General features: G+C 43.2%; 1 protein-coding gene across 5 annotated transcripts in view; it reads right to left on the bottom strand.

Moving 5' to 3' along the window:
* Positions 1-556: 556 nt before the first annotated feature.
* mtus1a (microtubule associated tumor suppressor 1a) overlaps positions 557-22,273 on the bottom strand; it is a 65,416-nt gene continuing 43,699 nt past the window's right edge. For 4 of the 5 annotated variants that reach the window (XM_014212818.2, XM_014212819.2, XM_045724092.1 and 1 more), the window contains 8 exons: positions 15,713-15,779; positions 8,297-8,511; positions 6,709-6,814; positions 6,506-6,579; positions 6,316-6,411; positions 2,678-2,794; positions 2,471-2,568; positions 557-2,364 (listed from right to left, as the gene is read on the bottom strand). In XM_014212818.2, the coding sequence (XP_014068293.2) occupies positions 2,100-2,364; positions 2,471-2,568; positions 2,678-2,794; positions 6,316-6,411; positions 6,506-6,579; positions 6,709-6,814; positions 8,297-8,511; positions 15,713-15,779 (1,038 nt within the window). In that variant the 3' untranslated portion in view covers positions 557-2,099. Of the gene's footprint in view, positions 2,365-2,470; positions 2,569-2,677; positions 2,795-6,315; positions 6,412-6,505; positions 6,580-6,708; positions 6,815-8,296; positions 8,512-15,712; positions 15,780-16,583; positions 16,827-22,273 lie in introns of those variants that run through there. The other variant, XM_045724094.1, reaches the window with a different exon arrangement.

The raw sequence follows: 22,273 nt of genomic DNA, 5'->3' as shown, positions 1-22,273 counted from the left end.
GTGCACCTTGTGCTGGGGACAATAAAAGGCCACTTGTCACACAACACAATGCCAATGCCACAGATGTCTCAAGTTTTGACGGAGTGTACAGGCACGTCATGTTCATTTCTCTACCATAAGCCACTTACAATGGCGTTTTAAAGAATTTGGCAGCATGTCAAACCAGCCACGCCAGCCCTGGACCTCCACATTCAGCTTCTTCACCTGCGGGATTGTCTGAGACCAGCCACCCAGACAGCTGATGAAACTGAGGAGTATGTCTGCAATAAAGCCTTTTTGTGGGGAAAAACTCATTCCGATTGGCTGGGCCTGTGCCTTCCCAGGCCCACCCATGGCTGCGTCCCTGCCCAGTCATGTGAAATCCATAGATTAGGGCCTAATGAATTGATTTAATTTGACCGATTTCCTTATCTGAATTGTAACGCAGTAAAATCATTGAAATTGTTGCGTTAACATTTTTGTTCAGTACACAGCGCTAAGCAGTGTTGAGGTAATTGTACACAAAATCTAGTTTCATCTACCAACATAGAATACATCACCATAAATATATATCTGCTTTAGATTTCATATTAGGACTTTATTAATTGCATATATTAAACAGTTTTTTCAACACCAGTAATCTCCACATCCAAACGGGTACTAATTTGTGACATATCCAAGACGTCCATCACGCTTAGCTTCTCTTCGCATTTTAACCTTAGTGACATCTTTGTAAAGACCCCCCCATTTTAAAGCTGTAGTAGGAGGGGTGCTAGATAACAGGTTGTCAAACATGCACAAACATTTATTTTAATTGGTCCCATGGTCAAACAAACCAACCAACATTAAAAACACAGCTTTGAGTCGTCAGGACGGGTAATAACAGAAAAAAAGTACAGTTCGGAAGCGCAGGACGCCCATTAATTACCATGGAAACGCCATTAACCTTTTAAAAACACAGGAAATGATTGCTAATATCCAATTTCTGAAGATAATTGCATGTAGCATGTGGTGCATGCATCACTGAAAGCGAAGTTCCTGCAGTGAAAGCTTTCATGAATGATCTGAGGAGTGAACACAATGGTATTGAGTAGTATGTGTTTTACAAGGGTTTGTGTTTACCTCATTTTCATCAATTAATATACAGATTACAGGATTCATGTTTGATTTCCAAATCATAGGAGGAGATTCAATGTTATTTTTGGATTCCTAGCCGTGCTGATTCTCATAGCAATATTATGACAGACAGGAGCAGAGCATATTCCCAGTCAGTCAACACACAGGTCTGCCTTTGGTCACCAGCACCACAGCACTCCTTCCCATAGCCCTGGTGTGTCTTCAGAGGGAAAACCGGCAACACGCTTTTGCTGACCACGAGAAAGAGTAACAAAAATAGTGTCTCATTATATAGTCCTGAGATGTCCTATAATAACCCTAACCCTCTGGCAGATGTCCTATAATAACCCTAACCCTCTGTCAGATGTCCTATAATAACCCTAACCCTCTGTCAGATGTCCTATAATAACCCTAACCCTCTGTCAGATGTCCTATAATAACCCTAACCCTCTGTCAGATGTCCTATAATAACCCTAACCCTCTGTCAGATGTCCTATAATAACCCTAACCCTCTGTCGTCCTATAATAACCCTAACCCTCTGTCGTCCTATAATAACCCTAACCCTCTGTCGTCCTATAATAACCCTAACCCTCTGTCGTCCTATATTAACCCTAACCCTCTGATGTCCTATAATAACCCTAACCCTCTGATGTCCTATAATAACCCTAACCCTCTGATGTCCTATAATAACCCTAACCCTCTGATGTCCTATAATAACCCTATGGCAGATGTCCTATAATATCAGACAAGGCAGAGAGAACAAGAGGCGGTCTCACTCAGTAAGTGCTTCTGTGCAACAGTCTTTTGTCAGAGTCATTGATCTGTAGTAAGTGTCAACAGAAAGTAGAGCCATTCAGGAATACTGTAGCCATCTCTGGATGACATGCGGCAATCCTGGTCAGCTAATATAGCTCTTAAGTACGGAGGAGCGAGAGGCTGCTTCCTGGACCCAGTCCAATCAGAGGCGAGAAAGAGTCTGCTTCCTGGAAGCGGTGGGCTGCTGTTATCTGGGTGAGACGGGAGGGCTGGAGAAGACGGCAGAGCTGCGAGGTGATTGGATGGGGCTGGTGAAGACGGCAGAGCTGCGAGGTGATTGGAGGCCGAGGGAATGGTGGGAGGGGGAAGTGGGGGACATCTTGTGGGGGCTGCTCGGGTCCCCATTGTGCAGCTTCCAGATGAGCTCCTCATTCTCCATAGACAGACGCTTGTTCACCTTTGATTCCTTGTGGAGAGACTCCTGCAGCACCGCCTGCTCTGTGGACAGTTGTCTGGAAAGCGGTGTCAAGACAACAGTTAGATACATAGAAGCCCATAGACACCCAGTCCCAGGCTGACTTAAGACTACAGGAGTAAGAGAGGGAGGAGTCGTTTTACCTCGACAGAGCAGCATGTCTGTCCATGCGGGCTTTCAGATCCTCATTCTCCTGCTGGACTTTTTTAAGGCATTCGTCCAGCTTAACGCTTTTCTCCATCTACAAAAAAATCCCCAAAACATTAAACATGCAAGACTAAAAAAATAATAATTTGGTCTTAAAATGCATGTCATTAACAGTGAGTCAGTAGGGTATCTATGGTGCTCACCAGTTTGTCCATCTGCATCAGTTTGTGGTCCTGTTGGTGCAGCTGTTTGTTCTTGATATCCAGCACCACATTGAGGCTCTCCAGTTCCTGTTCCAGATACAGGGTGTGGGAGTCCTTCTGGAATAGCACAAAAAGAGGGTGAGTAACACTGTTCTGCATCAGTTTGTGGTTCTGTTCATGCAGCTGTTTCTTACTGATATTCAGCACCACATTGAGGCTCTCCAGCTCCTGCTCCAAATACAGGGAGTCCTTCTGGAACAGGGTGGTCTGAATAAGACTGGTCTGAATGAGTGTGATCATTCCAGATGAGGCTAACCTCTGCCCATAACTGTCATACAACCCTAAATCCATGAACAAATCACCAGAGGGCAACATACCTAGGTGACATAAACAGCCCAGTGCGTAAGCCCTAGCAACACATACATGCCACACATAGGGCTGTGGCAGTCATGACATTAACTGTTAATTCAAATAAACATGTTTAGCATCTCCAGGCCTCCACTTGTACAAGTCGCATACAAGCCGCTGATGCACGCCTTTGGAACATCTACATTTAAAAAAGTTTCATAAATTGAATATACACCATCACAATAAATCCTTGATGTATTTTAGGCAGGTCTAAAGAAACATGAAATATGAGTTGGCCAACTATGTTATCTGGCTATGCTCCATGCTATAGGGTTATTAATTTAGCTGACAAGCTATGCTTATAATGCCATTATTTTTATTTTATATGAATATAATTCAATTTAGATGAACAAAATGTAAAGGATATTTTTCCCATTCTGGAGCAGGTGCGCAGGATTTGAGAAATCAATTGAATATTTGCCATCAAATGGTCAGGAACAGGGGCAGGGTTAATAAGTATGCCCTCATATAGCGAATGGAGACTGATTTCCAGTGTTCAGTTATCATGCAGGATAGGCTACTCCGGTTATCATGCAGGATAGGCTACTCCGGTTATCATGCAGGATAGGCTACTCCGGTTATCATGCAGGATAGGCTACTCCGGTTATCATGCAGGATAGGCTACTCCGGTTATCATGCAGGATAGGCTACTCCGGTTATCATGCAGGATAGGCTACTCCGGTTATTTCACTCCAAGCATCAACCACTGTTTAAGGAGCATGCATCCTCTCACTGCACGACAGGTGATATTCCACCCAAACTCTGTATGCCGTGGGCTCTCCAACCCTGTTCCTGCAGCTACCCAGTGCTTCATTTTGGGAAACAAACTTAAATCTGTTCAGGAAAATCGATAGTAACATATTAAATATTTTCATTAAACTGTTGACAGCCACTCTGCGCGCTGGAGTAAGGAATGACGAAGCGAGAGAAAGATGGAAATGCACAGTGGTGAGATATTCTGTAACTAAAGGTAATGTCAGCCTATTGCTTATATAAAAAGAAAAAGCTCTATTACTAAGCTATTAAAAAATCAAATACAAAATTCACTATAACTGTAGGCTAACTCTGTAAGCCGTCCTGCACAATCAATAAACCAACAGCATCGCCTAGGCCTATAAGTTCTCTCCCAGACTCATGAATATAAAGTTTGGAGAATAGCATAAGGTCCATCCAGTATGCATTACAGTCCACACTTAAAGGCGATCCCTAATTTGTAACCATTTTGGGAGTATAGGCTAGGCCAATTATGTGCCAAAGACATCTTGAATCAGTTTTTATATGTTTTTCTGCTGTGTGTAATATGCAGTAGGCTATGTATTGTATATGGAACAAAAATAAACAACATGCAACAATGTCAATGATTTTACTGAGTTACAGCTCATATAGGAAATCAGTCAACTGAAATATATTCATTAGGCCCTAATCTATGGATTTCACATGACTGGTCAAGGGCGCAGGCATGGGTGGGCTTAGGCACACCCACTTGGGAGCCAGCCCCACCCCGTCGGGAGCTGGCCCAGCCAATCAGAATGCATTTTTTTCCCCACAAAAGGGCTTTATTACAGAAAGAAATACTCCTCAGTTTCATCAGATGTCCAAGGTGGCTGGTCTCAGATGATACCACAGGTGAAGAAGCCGGATGTGGAGGTCCTGGGCTGGCGTGGTTACACATTGTGAGGCCGGTTGGACGTACTGACAAATTCCCTAAAACAACTTGAGGCGGCTTATGGTAGAGAAATTAACATTAAAATTGTCAGTTAACAGCTCCGGTGGACATTCCTGCAGTCAGCATGCCAATTGCACACTCTCTCAAAACTTGGCATTGTGTTGCGTGACAAAACTGCACATTTTAGAGTGGCCTTTTATTGCCCCCAGCACAAGGTACACCTGTGTAATGATAATGCTGTTTAATCAGCTTCTTGATTTGCCACACCTGTCAGGTGGACAGATTATCTTGGCAAAGGAGAAATGCTCACTAACAGGGATGTAAGCACATTTGTGCACAAAATTCTAGACAAATAAGCTTTTTGTGCATATGGAACATTTCTGGGACCAACACTTTAAATGTTGCGTTTTTCTATTTGTTCAGTATATAAACGGCACAATCATTATTACATTTTTTTTCCATACAAGTGTTTTGAATGAATCATCACCTTATAAAGTGCTGTCCATTTCGTTGTGTTAGGCGTTGAAACCACATCCACAACAACCATGTTTTCCACTCAGTTTAACCTGTTGTTGAACTTCTTTCTTCAAATTGATCAATCACACTGAGGTGAGTTTTAAAAGCATGAAACTGTTTGGATACGTGTTTGATGTGATTTTCAACTGCGTTTGCATTGATGTCATAGTAGTTAGAGGGACAACAGAGCCCTGAGTACCAGGCCAATAGCAACGTGATGATCGTTAGCGACTTGGGTACTACCAACGCATGTCCAGACTGCATTAGAGGAGATTACCATGACTCAGTCACGTGGAATTTGACTGCGGTCATGACTGCCCGTGTGGCGGTAATACTTTCACCGCAACAGCCTTATTCAAACATAGTCAATTCCTTCAATCACATAGCAGGGGAGAATTAAAGTCATTCTAGGTTGTAAAACTATACACCGTGTGGTGTTTTAACTATTCAGCATGACTCCCACAGCCCCAAGCAGGCAGTGAACCAATGGGTTGATGCTAGCAGTTACTGTCAGACTATTTCTAGTCTACCAGAGTGGCTGGAAGGGTAGTACAGAGGTCTTTATCTCAATCCCCTCATGTGCATTGTTAGAATGCTGAGAAGAAAAGGTCACCCACTCAATACTGATTATGACCGACAGCAGCCTAACTTTAACAACGCACTCTTGGGTGGTGTCAGAAATGGCACCCTATTCACTTTATAGTGCACTGCTTTGACCAGAGGCGCTGGTTGGAAAGAGTGCACTATATAGGAAATAAAGACAAAAATAGAAAACTATCTATATATATACACTGGAGGTCCTGTATGCCTCAGTTGGTATTGTGGGTTCAAGTACCAGGGCCACCCACACGTAAAATGTGCACGCATGACTGTATGTCGCTTTGGACAAAAGTGTCTGCTAAATGGCATATCTGACGCATCATCATTATATTATGGAGGGAGATGGGGCAGTGCTGTTGCCTAGTGTCAATAACACTTATCTTGGAACGTTATTGGAGTGGGCCGTAAGATAAGAGTGAATGTGAGGGGTGTTGTGTGTTGGCAGTACCTGACTTCTCTCAGCCAGCTCTCTCCTCTGGTCCTCCTCTGCCTTTATCCTGTGGGTCAGGGTCATGTTCTCCTCGGTGAGCTCCTGAATCTGGCCCTGAGGAACATCACATCATGAGGACACCATCACCTAACCGCTCCTGAAACAAAATAACTTGGAATATATTTTGATATGTGAAGCTGAAGCTTACAGATAAAGTGGCTTCAGCCTCCTTCAGTTTTTTGTCCAATGTCTGCAGCTCCCGCTCATGAGCTTGACGGAGCTCTTGGAGAGAGATCAGTTTAACAGAATTATAATGCAAGACATTCAAAATCAGTCAAAAAAATGACTAACACGTGGTTTGCTGATTTTTACCTTGCAGTAACTTAAAAACAGTGTACAGGATGAATGTACCTTTTACAGATTCTTCATACTGCTGTTTAACCGCTTGGATCTGTTCAGAGTGGCTGGCCTCCAGCTCTAACGTCACAGCCTCGTGGCTGGCTCTCAACTCCGTCATCTTCAAAAGAGAAGGAACATCGTTTTAGGAACATTCATGATCCTATGACAAAAGCAACGTATAAAAAGCTTATTACCACTATCTATTTCCCCAGAGTCAAATTAACTCATGGATACCATGTGTGTCTGCTTGCAGTTAAGGAAGTTGCTAACTAGCGTTAATGCAATTGTCAACTCGTGTTAGTGCAATGTAAGTCTATGGTAAATGCTAGCATGCTAGTATTTACCATAGACTTAGTCATTGCGCTAACGCTAGCTAACGCTGGCTTACGAAACACTAACTTCCTTCATACTGGATGCAGAGACCTAAAAATGGCATCCATGAGTTCACCCGACTCTGGGGCAGCAGATAAAGGGCTTCACCCGACTCTGGGGCAGCAGATAAAGGGCTTCACCCGACTCTGGGGAAGCAGATAAAGGGCTTCACCCGACTCTGGGGAAGCAGATAAAGGGCTTCACCCGACTCTGGGGAAGCAGATAAAGGGCTTCACCCGACTCTGGGGAAGCAGATAAAGGGCTTCACCCGACTCTGGGGAAGCAGATAAAGGGCTTCACCCGACTCTGGGGAAGCAGATAAAGGGCTTCACCCGACTCTGGGGAAGCAGATAAAGGGCTTCACCCGACTCTGGGGAAGCAGATAAAGGGCTTCACTGCCAAAATCCCGAAGTATCCCTTTAACAGGTGCATTATGAATCATCACATCAACAGTAACGGATAGATCATGAAAAGCCTTTAGGCCTTTAAACTAATTAAGATCAAACCAACACAGTACAGACTGCCAAAAACACTTATTACTAACGGATAGAATTTCAATTCTATTCAGTGAGTCTGTTTGCTTAAGACAGTGTGCATCCCCAAATGGCACACTATTCCCTTTAAAGTGCACAACTTTGACTAGGGTCCATAGGGCTTTGGTCAAAAGGACGCACTATATCAGTAGAGCAACCTTCAGCATCAGGATGAAACCAGCTCCACGCTGACAGTGTACCGACAGATGGCCCCAGATCTGATTTGTGGACTACTTTCTGCAGTGACCAGTTTTCCTTGAAATGAATCTAGCTGAGTAGTACGCTCTGTGAATGACTCAACAGAATGACTGCAGAGGAACTGATGGATATTGTGTATGTCAGGAATGAAAAATCTCTAAACAATTATCTCATTGTCACAGACAGACAGGACTGAGCCCTGAGAGCGACAGTCACGTAATGTGTAGTTGTATTAAGACTTGACACTGTGGATGCATTCCAATCCTCTCAAGCCCTTCTCTACATTTTTACTGATCTGAAATAAACAGACTTCTCCAGTAAAAAGGAGGAACAGAGCCACGTTTAGCCTATTGGCACTCTTCCTACGTCCCAAATGGCACCCCATTCCCTTTGTAGTGCACTACTTTTGACCAAATCTCATAGGGCTCTGGTCAAAAGTAGTGCACCATACAGGGAATAGCGTTCCATTAGGGATGCATCCAGTAGCTTTAATGTACCTGCTGCTCCATGAGGGCCTTGCACCGCTCTGCCTCCTCCTGGTAGGTCAGGTGGATCTTGTCCCACTCGGCCTGGTAGAACACCCTGAGCCTCTCCTCCAGCTGGGCCAGCTCTGTGTGGTGCTGCTCCTGCATCGTCTGGAGCACGCCCTCCAATGCGCCACACACCTCATCCTTCTCCCGCTCCAACAACTCACACGAGCGGGCCGAGTTCACTGCAGGGTGCCAGTAGGATCCACAGCAGAGGGGAAATCATTTAGTTTTGTGGAACTGTATTTTCTAACAGGAAATGTGTTTGTCTCATCTCTTATCAAAGAAGAACAGCATTATATAAACAATGACAAACTAACAGTCTAACAAAGGGGCTGAGAGGGCCAGTGGGTTCAGCACAGACTCCCAAAGTCATGTGTGCCTGCAATCTCTTTGTTGTGCTTATTGGATTTCTTTATTTACATTTTTCAAATGTGACATTTCATGGATGTTTATTGAAATACAAATAAATAAAAATGTCAATGATGGTAAGGACATCTACAAATTCTGTCAGTTCTGAGAAAAGGGAAATAAGAGTAGTGAAATTCACCCTGCGTATGCAGGGGCAAGAAATGACTTTGGGAACTGGCTGACTACAGAGCACACTGCCTTACCCAGTGCCCGCCTCTGGCTGACTACAGAGCACACTGCCTTACCCAGTGCCCGCCTCTGGCTGACTACAGAGCACACTGCCTTCTTGGCAGTACAAAGACATACCCATGAGTTATCAAAAACACATTTTCACAATTGTCTGAAATCAGTGTCATGTCCTAGGATTTTTTTTATATTGACTCACTTCTGTCCTACTTGCAACATATGTCTGCTACAGTAGAACAGTACACCAGCTTTACAGCTTGAACATGGACATGCTGCTGTTACTACTGTCTAACACAATGGACATGCTGCTGTTACTACTGTCTAACACAATGGACATGCTGTTGGGGGTACTGGAGGACTGGAGTTGGGAGACACTAATATAAACTAAGCAACAGACACATGGCTCTGGTGGGCCCTTGCGTGCTGTGCCACATTCCTGGTACAGACAGAACAGATGCCAGTGCCAGCGTGATGCCCAGCAGTTGGCCTTGCCAGCCCGTGAGGATTTCCGTTGGCTGGCGATGACATAAGAGTGGCAGCTGTGTACAACAGGGTAGTATCTACTGTCGCCATGTGTAGCAGGTGACATCCATATGGAGGTTGATTCCTGACACACAATCCTACCAGTATGAACAGAATAGCTCAATAGCTCTCGATTTACAAGTGGGCAGGGATGGATGGTTATTAAAGGCTACTTCCAGCTGTTGGTGCAATAGAAATCATTCTAATTCTATGGTTGGTGCCCGTTCTGCAGGCACGTGTCAGAATATGAATCTTCTTATGAAATATGTTTAATGGTGGCAACCTTCATAAAACAAGACATGTTCACCACAGAACAGTACCGTGTATCTTTAAACACAGATCAGCGATTAGATGGTATTCACACGTTAAAAGGATTGGGGAAGTGATTTCCCCTCCGTTGACACTGCAACAGTTCAGAGAAAGTTTCAGGAGAGAGGGGAATTTGAGGCTCTTTATCATGTGTACCAGTCAGCCATGTCATCCATCTAGAACTACTGTGTCTCAGGCAAAAATGCCAAGCAGAAGGTTTCTACCCGATATGAGACAAACATCTAAACATAAATAAATGTAAAGAACCAGCTCAAGTGTACAGTACAGAAAAGACAGGTGTAGGATAGGGACCCTGACAAGTGAGGCTGTGGTTGTTACACAGATGGTATATCACCCCCTGAGCCAGAGTACTGCCACTGGTGATTCTGCAACTAAGGGCACCTTCGGCATTTTTTTATAATTTTTTTGAAATCACAAAATATGATTTTACTCGATTTTCATTTTAGTTTAAAACTTAACAATGGGTTTTTGGAATATTTGGTTTATCCGTCTATAGGATTTGGTACTACCATATTAAGAAATAATTATTTAAATTCCTTAACCATAAATACTGGCCTGCGCTGGCTGTGCATGCGGGGCTACCATCAACAATGCAATTTCTTTTTGAAATTGTTATAGATTTATCATTTTTCCAGTAGTTACAGTATATTGGGAACAAGTGCTTTACACTTGAAGTACAGTTGAAGTCGGAAGTTTACATACACCAAAGCCAAATACATTTAAACTCAGGTTAACAATTCCTGACATTTAATCCAAGTAAAAATTCCCTGTCTTAGGTCAGTTAGGATCACCACTTTATTTTAAGAACGTGAAATGTCAGAATAATAGTAGAGAGAATGATTTATTTCAGCTTTTATTTCTTTTATCACATTCCCAGTGGGTCAGAAGTTTACATACAGTCAATTAGTAAGTGGTAGCATTGCCTTTAAATTGTTTAACTTGGGTCAAACGTTCCGGGTAGCCTTCCACAAGCTTCCCACAATAAGTTGGCTGAATTTTGGCCCATTCCACCTGACAGAGCTGGTGTAACCGAGTCAGGTTTGTAGGCCTCCTTGCTCGCACACGCTTTTTCAGTTCTGCCCACAAATTTTCTATAGGATTGAGGTCAGGGCTTTGTGATGGCCACTCCAATACCTTGACTTTGTTGTCCTTAAGCCATTTTGCCACAACTTTGGAAGTATGCTTGGGGTCATTGTCCATTTGGAAGACCCATTTGCAACCAAGCTTTAACTTCCTGACTGATGTCTTGAGATGTTGCTTCAATATATCCACATCATTTTCCTACCTCAATGTCATATATTTTGTGAAGTGCACCAGCCCTCCTGCAACAAAGAACCCCCACAACATGATGCTGCCAACCCCACAACATGATGCTGCCACCCCCGTGCTTCACAGTTGGGATGGTGTTCTTCGGCTTGCAAGCATTCCCCTTTTTCCTCCAAACATAACGATGGTCATTATGGCCAAACAGTTCTATTTTTGTTACATCAGACCAGAGGACATTTCTCCAAAAAGTATGATCTTTGTCCCCATGTGCAGTTGCAAACCGTAGTCTGGCTTTTTTATGGCGGTTTTGGAGCAGTGGCTTCTTCCTTGCTGAGAGGCCTTTCAGGTTATGTCGATATAGGACTCGTTTTACCAAGGTCCTTTGCTGTTGTTCTGAGATTAATTTGCACACCAAAGTACGTTCATCTCTAGGAGACAGAACGCGTCTCCTTCCTGAGCGGTATGATGGCTGCGTGGTCCCATGGTGTTTATACTTGCGTACTATTGTTTGTACAGATGAACGTGGTACCTTCAGGCGTTTGGAAATTTCTCCCAAGGATGAACCAGACTTGTGGAGGTCAACAATTTGTTTTCTGAGGTCTTGGCTGATTTCTTTTGATTTTCCCATGATGTCAAGCAAAGAGGCACTGTTTGAAGGTAGGCCTTGAAATACATCCACAGGTACACCTCCAATTGACTCGAATGATGTCAATTAGCCTATCATCAGAAACTTCTAAAGCTATGACATCATTTTCTGGAATTTTCCAAACTGTTTAAAGGCACAGTCAACTTAGTGTATGTAAACTTCTGACCCACTGGAATTGTGATACAGTGAGTTGTAAGTGAAATAATCGGTCTGTAAATAATTGTTGAAAAAATTACTTGTGTCATGCAAAGTAGTTGTCCTAACCAACTTGCCAAAACTCTAGTTTGTTAACAAGAAATTTGTGGAGAGGTTGAAAAACGAGTTTTAATGACTCCGACTTCAACATTTTACATTTTAGTCATTGAGCAGACGCTCTTATCCAGAGCGACTTACAGTAGTGAATACATACAACAACAACAAAAATGCATGAAATGTACTGGCCCCCGTGGGAATCGAACCCACAACCCTGGCATTGCACACACCATGCTGGTGTTGCAAACACCATGCTCTACCAACTGAGCCACAGGGAAGACTGTGTTCATTGTGGTGGTAATGGTAAATTGGACTAGTTAAAATAAGTGGGTGGAAATGGATTATCATTGAATGCTATAAAGAAAGTAAAATATAATTTGATAAGCAGTATTAAGCAGGGGTATTCCCATTGTATAGAAAAATAAACTACTTCTGGTAATAAACAGGAAATCGTTGTAACCAACATTTTGTCGTGGTTATGGCAATTGGCAACATTTTGGGATTTAACTGCCAGGCCACAAGGTTTACTTGGTTAGTGGGATCAGCCATCATTAGATTAATTCCAACCACAACATAATGAGATGTATCATTTCAAATAGAGGACAATCTAGATGAATTGGCTCAGTTGGTAGAGCATGGCGCTTGCAAAGCCAATGTTGTTGGTTCGATTCCCATGTGGGACCAGTTTGAGAAAAAAAAAGTATGAAAATGAATGCACTCACTACTCTAAATCGCTCTGGATTAGAGCGTCTGCTAAATGCCTAAAATGTACGTTTTTTTTTAATTGACGTTGCGGTAATGACGCAGAATAAACAATATTCAAAGTGACCTTTCTTTGAGGTGGAGTATGATATACTCTCCATGTCATATCCTTGTTCTCCACTTTCACTTCTTTTGTGATTTGACGTGTAAAATGTTGACTTAACACCATATTTGATCATTTTGTTTAGAGTGATGGTAAAGCAGCAATACTCTGAGGCAACTATTTTGTGTAAAAAAGTAACAAACGGCTTACGCACATAAAATATTTATATAGTTTCCATTTACTTTGACTCTTTCCAACAGGTGCATTAAATATTTTTAAATGATAAAAATGTCTAAGTGTAATATATAGCATCATATCAAAAGTGTGGGAGTGAGAAGAAATAGAACCCCAGACCTACAGGGACAGAGCCCAAACAAACACATCAGGTTGAGCCCTGCACTCCACAGGCATGAAGTAACACAGGGGATATGGTCATAGGAGCCAGGCTAAATTCATCACACTAAAACACACTGTAAAGGCCCATCTGGGGATTGGGGCTGAAGCCATATCTAAAAGTTACTGGTCTTGGATTCTTGTCAGGGTGATGGCTTTGAATGTACCCCAATTCCAGATACTAGGTGGTGAGGCAGGAAAAAAACTATGACGCGCTTGTAATTTATATTGGTGAAGAGTGTTAATATGAAAGGATAGTATGTCATGTCATGAAACTGGAGGTGGCCCAAACAGACAATGCAGTACACTGTAATTAGCCAGCTGCTGTGAGTGGAGTGATGACATCATTGGGGGAGCAAGCCCATACTGGCTATGCAGAATACTGTCTGAGGGATGGGGTAAAGTATACCCTATTCCCAGGGCCTATACAGGGCTCTAGTCAAAAGTAGTCCACTATATAGGAAATAGGGTGTCATTTGGGATGGAAACACTGACGGTAAGTGTTGGGCTCAGGATAAATGCCTTGTGGTCTTTGCCTTCCTCCCCTCCCCTTGTACAGTACTACCATGTACCAACAACCCCAGTGGGTCTGTCTGTAGAACTCTGAACAGAACCAGTGGGTCTGTCTGTAGACCTGTCTGGGGGTCTTATCTCAGTCTGTAGACCTGTCTGGGAGTCTTATCTATTAGAAGCTGATACACTGGGCTTAATGGGAAGGGGAGTCATGTGCTGGTCCCAAGGCTGAGGTACGTTGTCTGACCACCAACATGGAGGGAGGGGTGGAGCCACACTAGCCCATTGCAGCCCCACGGGAAGAGAACAGAGAGAGACTTAATACAGGGATGCAAACTGTGAAGCGCAAGAAAAAATATTTTCAGAGAACAACAAGTACATTATACACATTTGATTAATCTCAATAATCCTAACTTTCCAAACCACAATAGACAATAAATAGTGCCCACGGGTATGGGGAGTTTGGCTCGTTGGTCTGCCTACAAGGTTTAGCATGATGTCATGATCACCTCAGTCTCCCCAGACAGGAACACACAGAGCACTGGAACATCAGACCAATTCAGCTCTCAGTTTAATTGTTCCAGGTTTTGGATTTCCCCCAAGTTTTTTTTTCCCTTCAGGTTTTGACTCTAAAAAATATGTAATGTTCCTTTATAGAAAAACAACTAAATTTGATGTTGTAAGTCCACAACAATACTTATCAGGAGGTCTTTTAAGGTCCAGGGAACCCCCCCCATCAACATTTCATTGGGAAGTTTTTTTAAATGACCGTTTCTGCATGCTAACTGGCTACATAACACATAGGCACACAGAAACAGGCATTACAGGCGTTACTTCAGAAAGTTGCAAGAAATACCAATCACTGATGCATTATTTTCATGAATTCGGAGAAACAAGTCCAATTTAACTACTTTCTAAAAAAATGCAATACATTTTACTTTGTCTCAGTCCAGAGGCTCAGCCAATGATTGATACGAGACCCCCCCCCTTTCAGGATTCATGTAGATGGTCTATTTTGAGATCAAAACAGTGTATCGGCAACCAGCACGTAAACCACAGCATGGCCAGGAGGGGTGTTTCCAAGGCCACTGCAGTGTGTTGTGGGTTGCGTCCTCGTCTCCACACCTCTCTTACGGCCTCAGATAGTTGAGCATTCCAGCACAGGGTGCTAACAGCCTCTATGGGGGCCGGCTGCTAACAGCCTCTATGGGGGCCAGGCACAAACCTAAGGACCCTCAAGGGAACATGCTGCATCAGAGACACTCAGAACAGAGGCCGGGGCTAATAGAGCAGACACACACTTCTACACTGCGTCGGTTCTGGGCGTCCCATCCCCTCCTCGGTGGAGGAAGGAACAAATTAACCAGGGAAGGAGGGAGAGAATCTAATTACAGGGCAGATAAGAGGCAAAGGGAATACATGCAATAGAATAACTGTCTGATGACACTGCCACTGTTTGGGCTTGTGACAGACTTAAGCTGCTTATTAAACTCATAGTCATGGCAGCAATGTTTTTTTCCAAAAGAGAGTCAGAGATGTTTCTGAGCTTCCTCCCCACACACTGAAAGCACAACATCACTGTCAAGGCAAAGCCCACGAGTTGTTCTTGGGGCTGAGCCTAGTGCTAAGGGTTGGGGCTGAGCCTAGTGCTAAGGGTTGGGGCTGAGCCTAGTGCTAAGGGTTGGGGCTGAGCCTAGTGCTAAGGGTTGGGGCTGAGCCTAGTGCTAAGGGTTGGGGCTGAGCCTAGTGCTAAGGGTTGGGGCTGAGCCTAGTGCTAAGGGTTGGGGCTGAGCCTAGTGCTAAGTGCTCTGACAAATAAGAGCTGCACAAACAAAACAAAGTAGCATTGAGCCCTATCTGTGTAGTGTTAGCCGTAGTGATAGCTTAAGTAAACGTAGTGAAGTATTGAAGTGTCCCCTAGACACTGATCTTGGGTCAGTTTATAATTTCCCCCACTAATGGTTAAGGTTAAGATTGAGGGAGGAGAAGCTGATTCTAGCTCTGTACCTAGGGGAAAGTTAAGCCCGAAGCGGTTAGGGTTGTCTGTGGTGACCTTACTTACCGAGCTCTCCCTGCAAGGTCATCAGTTCCTGGGACAGGTCCCTGCGCTGCTTAATGACCTCATCATGCTGGGAAACACACACACACACACACACACACAAGTTCAGTAAGAAGAACCTAAAAATGTAATTCGTATAACAGCTTTCAATTCAATATCCTTTCGAATACTATACGGTCATTTTAGATGCACACAGACGCATATTGTAGATTCATGACAAGCACTTCTGGGATAAATCCAATGACAGTAACAGCTTCATTAGTGTATGTGACCTCCCCATCTCAACTTCATTTCATTAACAGGATATTGAGCCAAATAGCACAGTTATATTCCTCCTCAGCTAACAAATGCTATTCAACAGCATACAAATGCAAAACATTGAGAAAACATGACAGGCAAAGCCCCCCCCCCCAACCCCTATGAAACTGAGCTGAGACAGAAACCCTAACACCCCTTCTCTCTACCCCCAGCTACTTGACTTTCTCTATTCCTTGCCTTCTCTTCTTTCTACTTCCCCTTCTCGCTCTCGCTCTCTCCCCATCTTTACAGAGGCAGCCCTAGCTGCAGTGCTCCTCCCTAACTGACGCAGAGGGAATCCCTCACTAACCGGTCTCATACTCCTCAACAAATCCACCGGACACAGCACCAACTGAGGACCACAGGCCCTGTTACTGTCCTGCAACAGTCTCCCTCAGAGCAGAAGGATAACAGAACAGAGAAAATACACAGAGGCTAATGAGTCAGCAGTCACAGAACAGACAAGTCAAATAAAGAATCCTATCCTCTAATGAAGGGTCAGTGAGACACAGAGTTAGCAGTCTGTCCTGTCCCCTGCTCCCCAGACAGAGTAGAACAAAAGGTAGAAGTCCTTTACCCGGTCTCCAGAGCAGGGAGGGTTAAGGCACGCTCTGCTCCCCGAGCAGCCCATGGTCCAGCCTCAGGGAGTCTCCCCCAGGCTACAGAGGCCCAGAACACCAAGACACAAATGACAGCAGCACAGGTGGACACCACCTCCACACACACTCCTCTCTAGGACTGCTCCAACTACATTTGACTGAGGCACGACTGAAAACGGCACTCCATTGGCCCTGCTATGTGAGTGCTGAGAGCTTTACCATATTCTCCCTAAGAGAGCGACAGACTGCAGAGGAGTGGGACAGCCTCCTCACAGCTGAGCGGAGGTCACTTTAAGGTGGTGGTAGTAGCAGGCAGCAGTGTTAAAAGGCAGAGCGGAGCAAATAAGATAGGGTATGTCTAAAATGGCACTCATTTCCCTTTATAGTGCACTGTATGGACCCTGGTGAAAAGTAATGCACTACATAGGAAATAGGGTGCCATTTGGGACACAACCATACATAAAAGACCTGACATTAGGCTGACGGAGAGGCATTTACACCTTACTGAGTAGCAGGAGAGGGCCTGGCTGTGCAGTGACCTTCCCAAGGGACGACACCGGGAGAAGGGTTCATTACTACCACAACCCCTCCCCCCACCATACATTAAATCATAGTTTTTATATCATATTTCTATGCCATTTCTATCCTATTCCACTATGACAGACAGTCGATTCAGTGCCAGCTAGATATGATCATTGGAACAGAGTGCTGGTAACAAATACACTAGTATCATCATTGGGACAGCATGACAGAGGGCTGGTAATGAATAAACTAGTATCATCATTGGGACAGCATGACAGAGGGCTGGTAATGAATAAACTAGCATCATCATTGGGACAGTATGACAGAGGGCTGGTAATGAATAAACTAGCATCATCATTGGGACAGTATGACAGAGGGCTGGTAATGAATAAACTAGTATCATCATTGGGACAGTATGACAGAGGGCTGGTAATGAATAAACTAGCATCATCATTGGGACAGCATGACAGAGGGCTGGTAATGAATAAACTAGCATCATCATTGGGACAGTATGATAGAGGGCTGGTAATGAATAAACTAGCATCATCATTGGGACAGTATGACAGAGGGCTGGTAATGAATAAACTAGCATCATCATTGGGACAGTATGACAGAGGGCTGGTAATGAATAAACTAGTATCATCATTGGGACAGCATGACAGAGGGCTGGTAATGAATAAACTAGTATCATCATTGGGACAGAGGGCTGGTAATGAATAAACTAGCATCATCATTGGGACAGCATGACAGAGGGCTGGTAATGAATAAACTAGCAATGTAGAAAAAAGAAACGCACACCTATAAAGGCGAGGTGCTGGCTAGCGGAGTAGAACACTAGAAAATAAAGGAAAGCCGCACACTCTAAGGGCTCAGATGCAAAAATTTAATAACCAACGTTTCGACAGTGAAGCTGTCTTCATCAGGGTATCATCACAAACACTGCGAGATGAGTCATTTATATAGTGTCAAGAGACACACAGGTGTTTGTAATCATGGCCAAGTATGGCCTAATATCATTGGTTAACTCAAATATTTTAAAAAAATGGCATACAAAGAACATACAAAAAGACAAACAAATGGATAGCATACGATCATAGCATTTGTAGTCTAAAATGTATCTAACAAACAATTACAATGGCAAAATCACAATAATCACAAGAACGGCTTCAGATCAAAGTCTATGTTGAGACCGAAGGGAGCAAGGGTCTTTAAATTAAAGATCCAGGCAGCCTCTCGTTTTAACAATAAATGATCAAGGTCACCCCCTCTCCTCAGGAGGGTGACATGTTCTATGCCAATATAACGCAGAGACGAAATCGGATGGTTTGCTTCCAAAAAGTGGGCTGCAACTGGGTAAGTTAAGTTTTTGCACCTAATGGTGCTACGGTGCTCTGAGATACGTACTTTTAATTCACGCTTTGTTTTACCCACATAATTTTTACCACAAGGACAAGTTATAAGATAAATAACTGCCTTAGTGGAACACGTAATAACACCTTTAATTGGGATAGATTTCCCTGTTTGGGGGTGTTTGAAGGATCTACATTTATAAGTGCCATTGCATTGAGCACAGCCATTACACTTGTAATTTCCATCCAGTAGGGGCGCAAATAGACGTTGTTCAGGAATATCTTGGGGTGGTAAATCAGAGTGTACCAATTGGTCTCTGAGATTTCTGCCCCGCGAGAATACGACCAGGGGAAGATCAGAAAACACATTAACGAGAATATCATCATATTTCAGAATGTGCCAATGTTTGTGAACGATTCCTTTAATTTGTTCAGAGCACTTTGAATAGCGGGTAGTGAGAAGGCAAGAATGCGACTTTTTGCGAGACTGACCTTGAAAAAGGTCATGTCTCGTTTTGTTTTGAATGAATAACCTAGCATCATCATTGGGACAGCATGACAGAGGGCTGGTAATGAATAAACTAGTATCATCATTGGGACAGAGGGCTGGTAATGAATAAACTAGTATCATCATTGGGACAGAGGGCTGGTAATGAATAAACTAGCATCATCATTGGGACAGAGGGCTGGTAATGAATAAACTAGCATCATCATTGGGACAGAGGGCTGGTAATGAATAAACTAGCATCATCATTGGGACAGTATGACAGAGGGCTGGTAATGAATAAACTAGTATCATCATTGGGACAGAGGGCTGGTAATGAATAAACTAGCATCATCATTGGGACAGTATGACAGAGGGCTGGTAATGAATAAACTAGTATCATCATTGGGACAGTATGACAGAGGGCTGGTAATGAATAAACTAGCATCATCATTGGGACAGCATGACAGAGGGCTGGTAATGAATAAACTAGCATCATCATTGGGACAGTATGATAGAGGGCTGGTAATGAATAAACTAGCATCATCATTGGGACAGTATGATAGAGGGCTGGTAATGAATAAACTAGTATCATCATTGGGACAGTATGACAGAGGGCTGGTAATGAATAAACTAGCATCATCATTGGGACAGTATGACAGAGGGCTGGTAATGAATAAACTAGTATCATCATTGGGACAGCATGACAGAGGGCTGGTAATGAATAAACTAGTATCATCATTGGGACAGCATGACAGAGGGCTGGTAATGAATAAACTAGTATCATCATTGGGACAGTATGACAGAGGGCTGGTAATGAATAAACTAGCATCATCATTGGGACAGCATGACAGAGGGCTGGTAATGAATAAACTAGTATCATCATTGGGACAGAGGGCTGGTAATGAATAAACTAGTATCATCATTGGGACAGAGGGCTGGTAATGAATAAACTAGTATCATCATTGGGACAGTATGACAGAGGGCTGGTAATGAATAAACTAGTATCATCATTGGGACAGTATGACAGAGGGCTGGTAATGAATAAACTAGTATCATCATTGGGACAGTATGACAGAGGGCTGGTAATGAATAAACTAGCATCATCATTGGGACAGTATGACAGAGGGCTGGTAATGAATAAACTAGCATCATCATTGGGACAGAGGGCTGGTAATGAATAAACTAGTATCATCATTGGGACAGTATGACAGAGGGCTGGTAATGAATAAACTAGTATCATCATTGGGACAGCATGACAGAGGGCTGGTAATGAATAAACTAGCATCATCATTGGGACAGTATGACAGAGGGCTGGTAATGAATAAACTAGTATCATCATTGGGACAGTATGACAGAGGGCTGGTAATGAATAAACTAGTATCATCATTGGGACAGTATGATAGAGGGCTGGTAATGAATAAACTAGTATCATCATTGGGACAGTATGACAGAGGGCTGGTAATGAATAAACTAGCATCGTCATTGGGACAGTATGACAGAGGGCTGGTAATGAATAAACTAGTATCATCATTGGGACAGTATGACAGAGGGCTGGTAATGAATAAACTAGCATCGTCATTGGGACAGTATGACAGAGGGCTGGTAATGAATAAACTAGTATCATCATTGGGACAGTATGACAGAGGGCTGGTAATGAATAAACTAGTATCATCATTGGGACAGTATGACAGAGGGCTGGTAATGAATAAACTAGCATCATCATTGGGACAGTATGACAGAGGGCTGGTAATGAATAAACTAGTATCATCATTGGGACAGCATGACAGAGGGCTGGTAATGAATAAACTAGTATCATCATTGGGACAGCATGACAGAGGGCTGGTAATGAATAAACTAGTATCATCATTGGGACAGTATGACAGAGGGCTGGTAATGAATAAACTAGTATCATCATTGGGACAGCATGACAGAGGGCTGGTAATGAATAAACTAGTATCATCATTGGGACAGTATGACAGAGGGCTGGTAATGAATAAACTAGTATCATCATTGGGACAGTATGACAGAGGGCTGGTAATGAATAAACTAGCATCATCATTGGGACAGTATGACAGAGGGCTGGTAATGAATAAACTAGTATCATCATTGGGACAGTATGACAGAGGGCTGGTAATGAATAAACTAGTATCATCATTGGGACAGTATGACAGAGGGCTGGTAATGAATAAACTAGTATCATCATTGGGACAGTATGACAGAGGGCTGGTAATGAATAAACTAGTATCATCATTGGGACAGTATGACAGAGGGCTGGTAATGAATAAACTAGTATCATCATTGGGACAGAGGGCTGGTAATGAATAAACTAGTATCATCATTGGGACAGTATGACAGAGGGCTGGTAATGAATAAACTAGTATCATCATTGGGACAGTATGACAGAGGGCTGGTAATGAATAAACTAGTATCATCATTGGGACAGTATGACAGAGGGCTGGTAATGAATAAACTAGTATCATCATTGGGACAGAGGGCTGGTAATGAATAAACTAGTATCATCATTGGGACAGCATGACAGAGGGCTGGTAATGAATAAACTAGCATCGTCATTGGGACAGTATGACAGAGGGCTGGTAATGAATAAACTAGTATCATCATTGGGACAGTATGACAGAGGGCTGGTAATGAATAAACTAGTATCATCATTGGGACAGTATGACAGAGGGCTGGTAATGAATAAACTAGCATCATCATTGGGACAGTATGACAGAGGGCTGGTAATGAATAAACTAGTATCATCATTGGGACAGTATGACAGAGGGCTGGTAATGAATAAACTAGTATCATCATTGGGACAGAGGGCTGGTAATGAATAAACTAGTATCATCATTGGGACAGTATGACAGAGGGCTGGTAATGAATAAACTAGCATCATCATTGGGACAGAGGGCTGGTAATGAATAAACTAGTATCATCATTGGGACAGTATGACAGAGGGCTGGTAATGAATAAACTAGTATCATCATTGGGACAGTATGACAGAGGGCTGGTAATGAATAAACTAGCATCATCATTGGGACAGTATGACAGAGGGCTGGTAATGAATAAACTAGCATCGTCATTGGGACAGTATGACAGAGGGCTGGTAATGAATAAACTAGTATCATCATTGGGACAGTATGACAGAGGGCTGGTAATGAATAAACTAGTATCATCATTGGGACAGTATGACAGAGGGCTGGTAATGAATAAACTAGCATCATCATTGGGACAGTATGACAGAGGGCTGGTAATGAATAAACTAGTATCATCATTGGGACAGTATGACAGAGGGCTGGTAATGAATAAA

The sequence above is a fragment of the Salmo salar genome, chromosome ssa09 (genome assembly GCF_905237065.1).
Source record: "Salmo salar chromosome ssa09, Ssal_v3.1, whole genome shotgun sequence".
Classification (NCBI taxonomy): Eukaryota; Metazoa; Chordata; class Actinopteri; order Salmoniformes; family Salmonidae; genus Salmo; species Salmo salar.
This window is presented reverse-complemented; position numbering and strand designations above follow the sequence as displayed.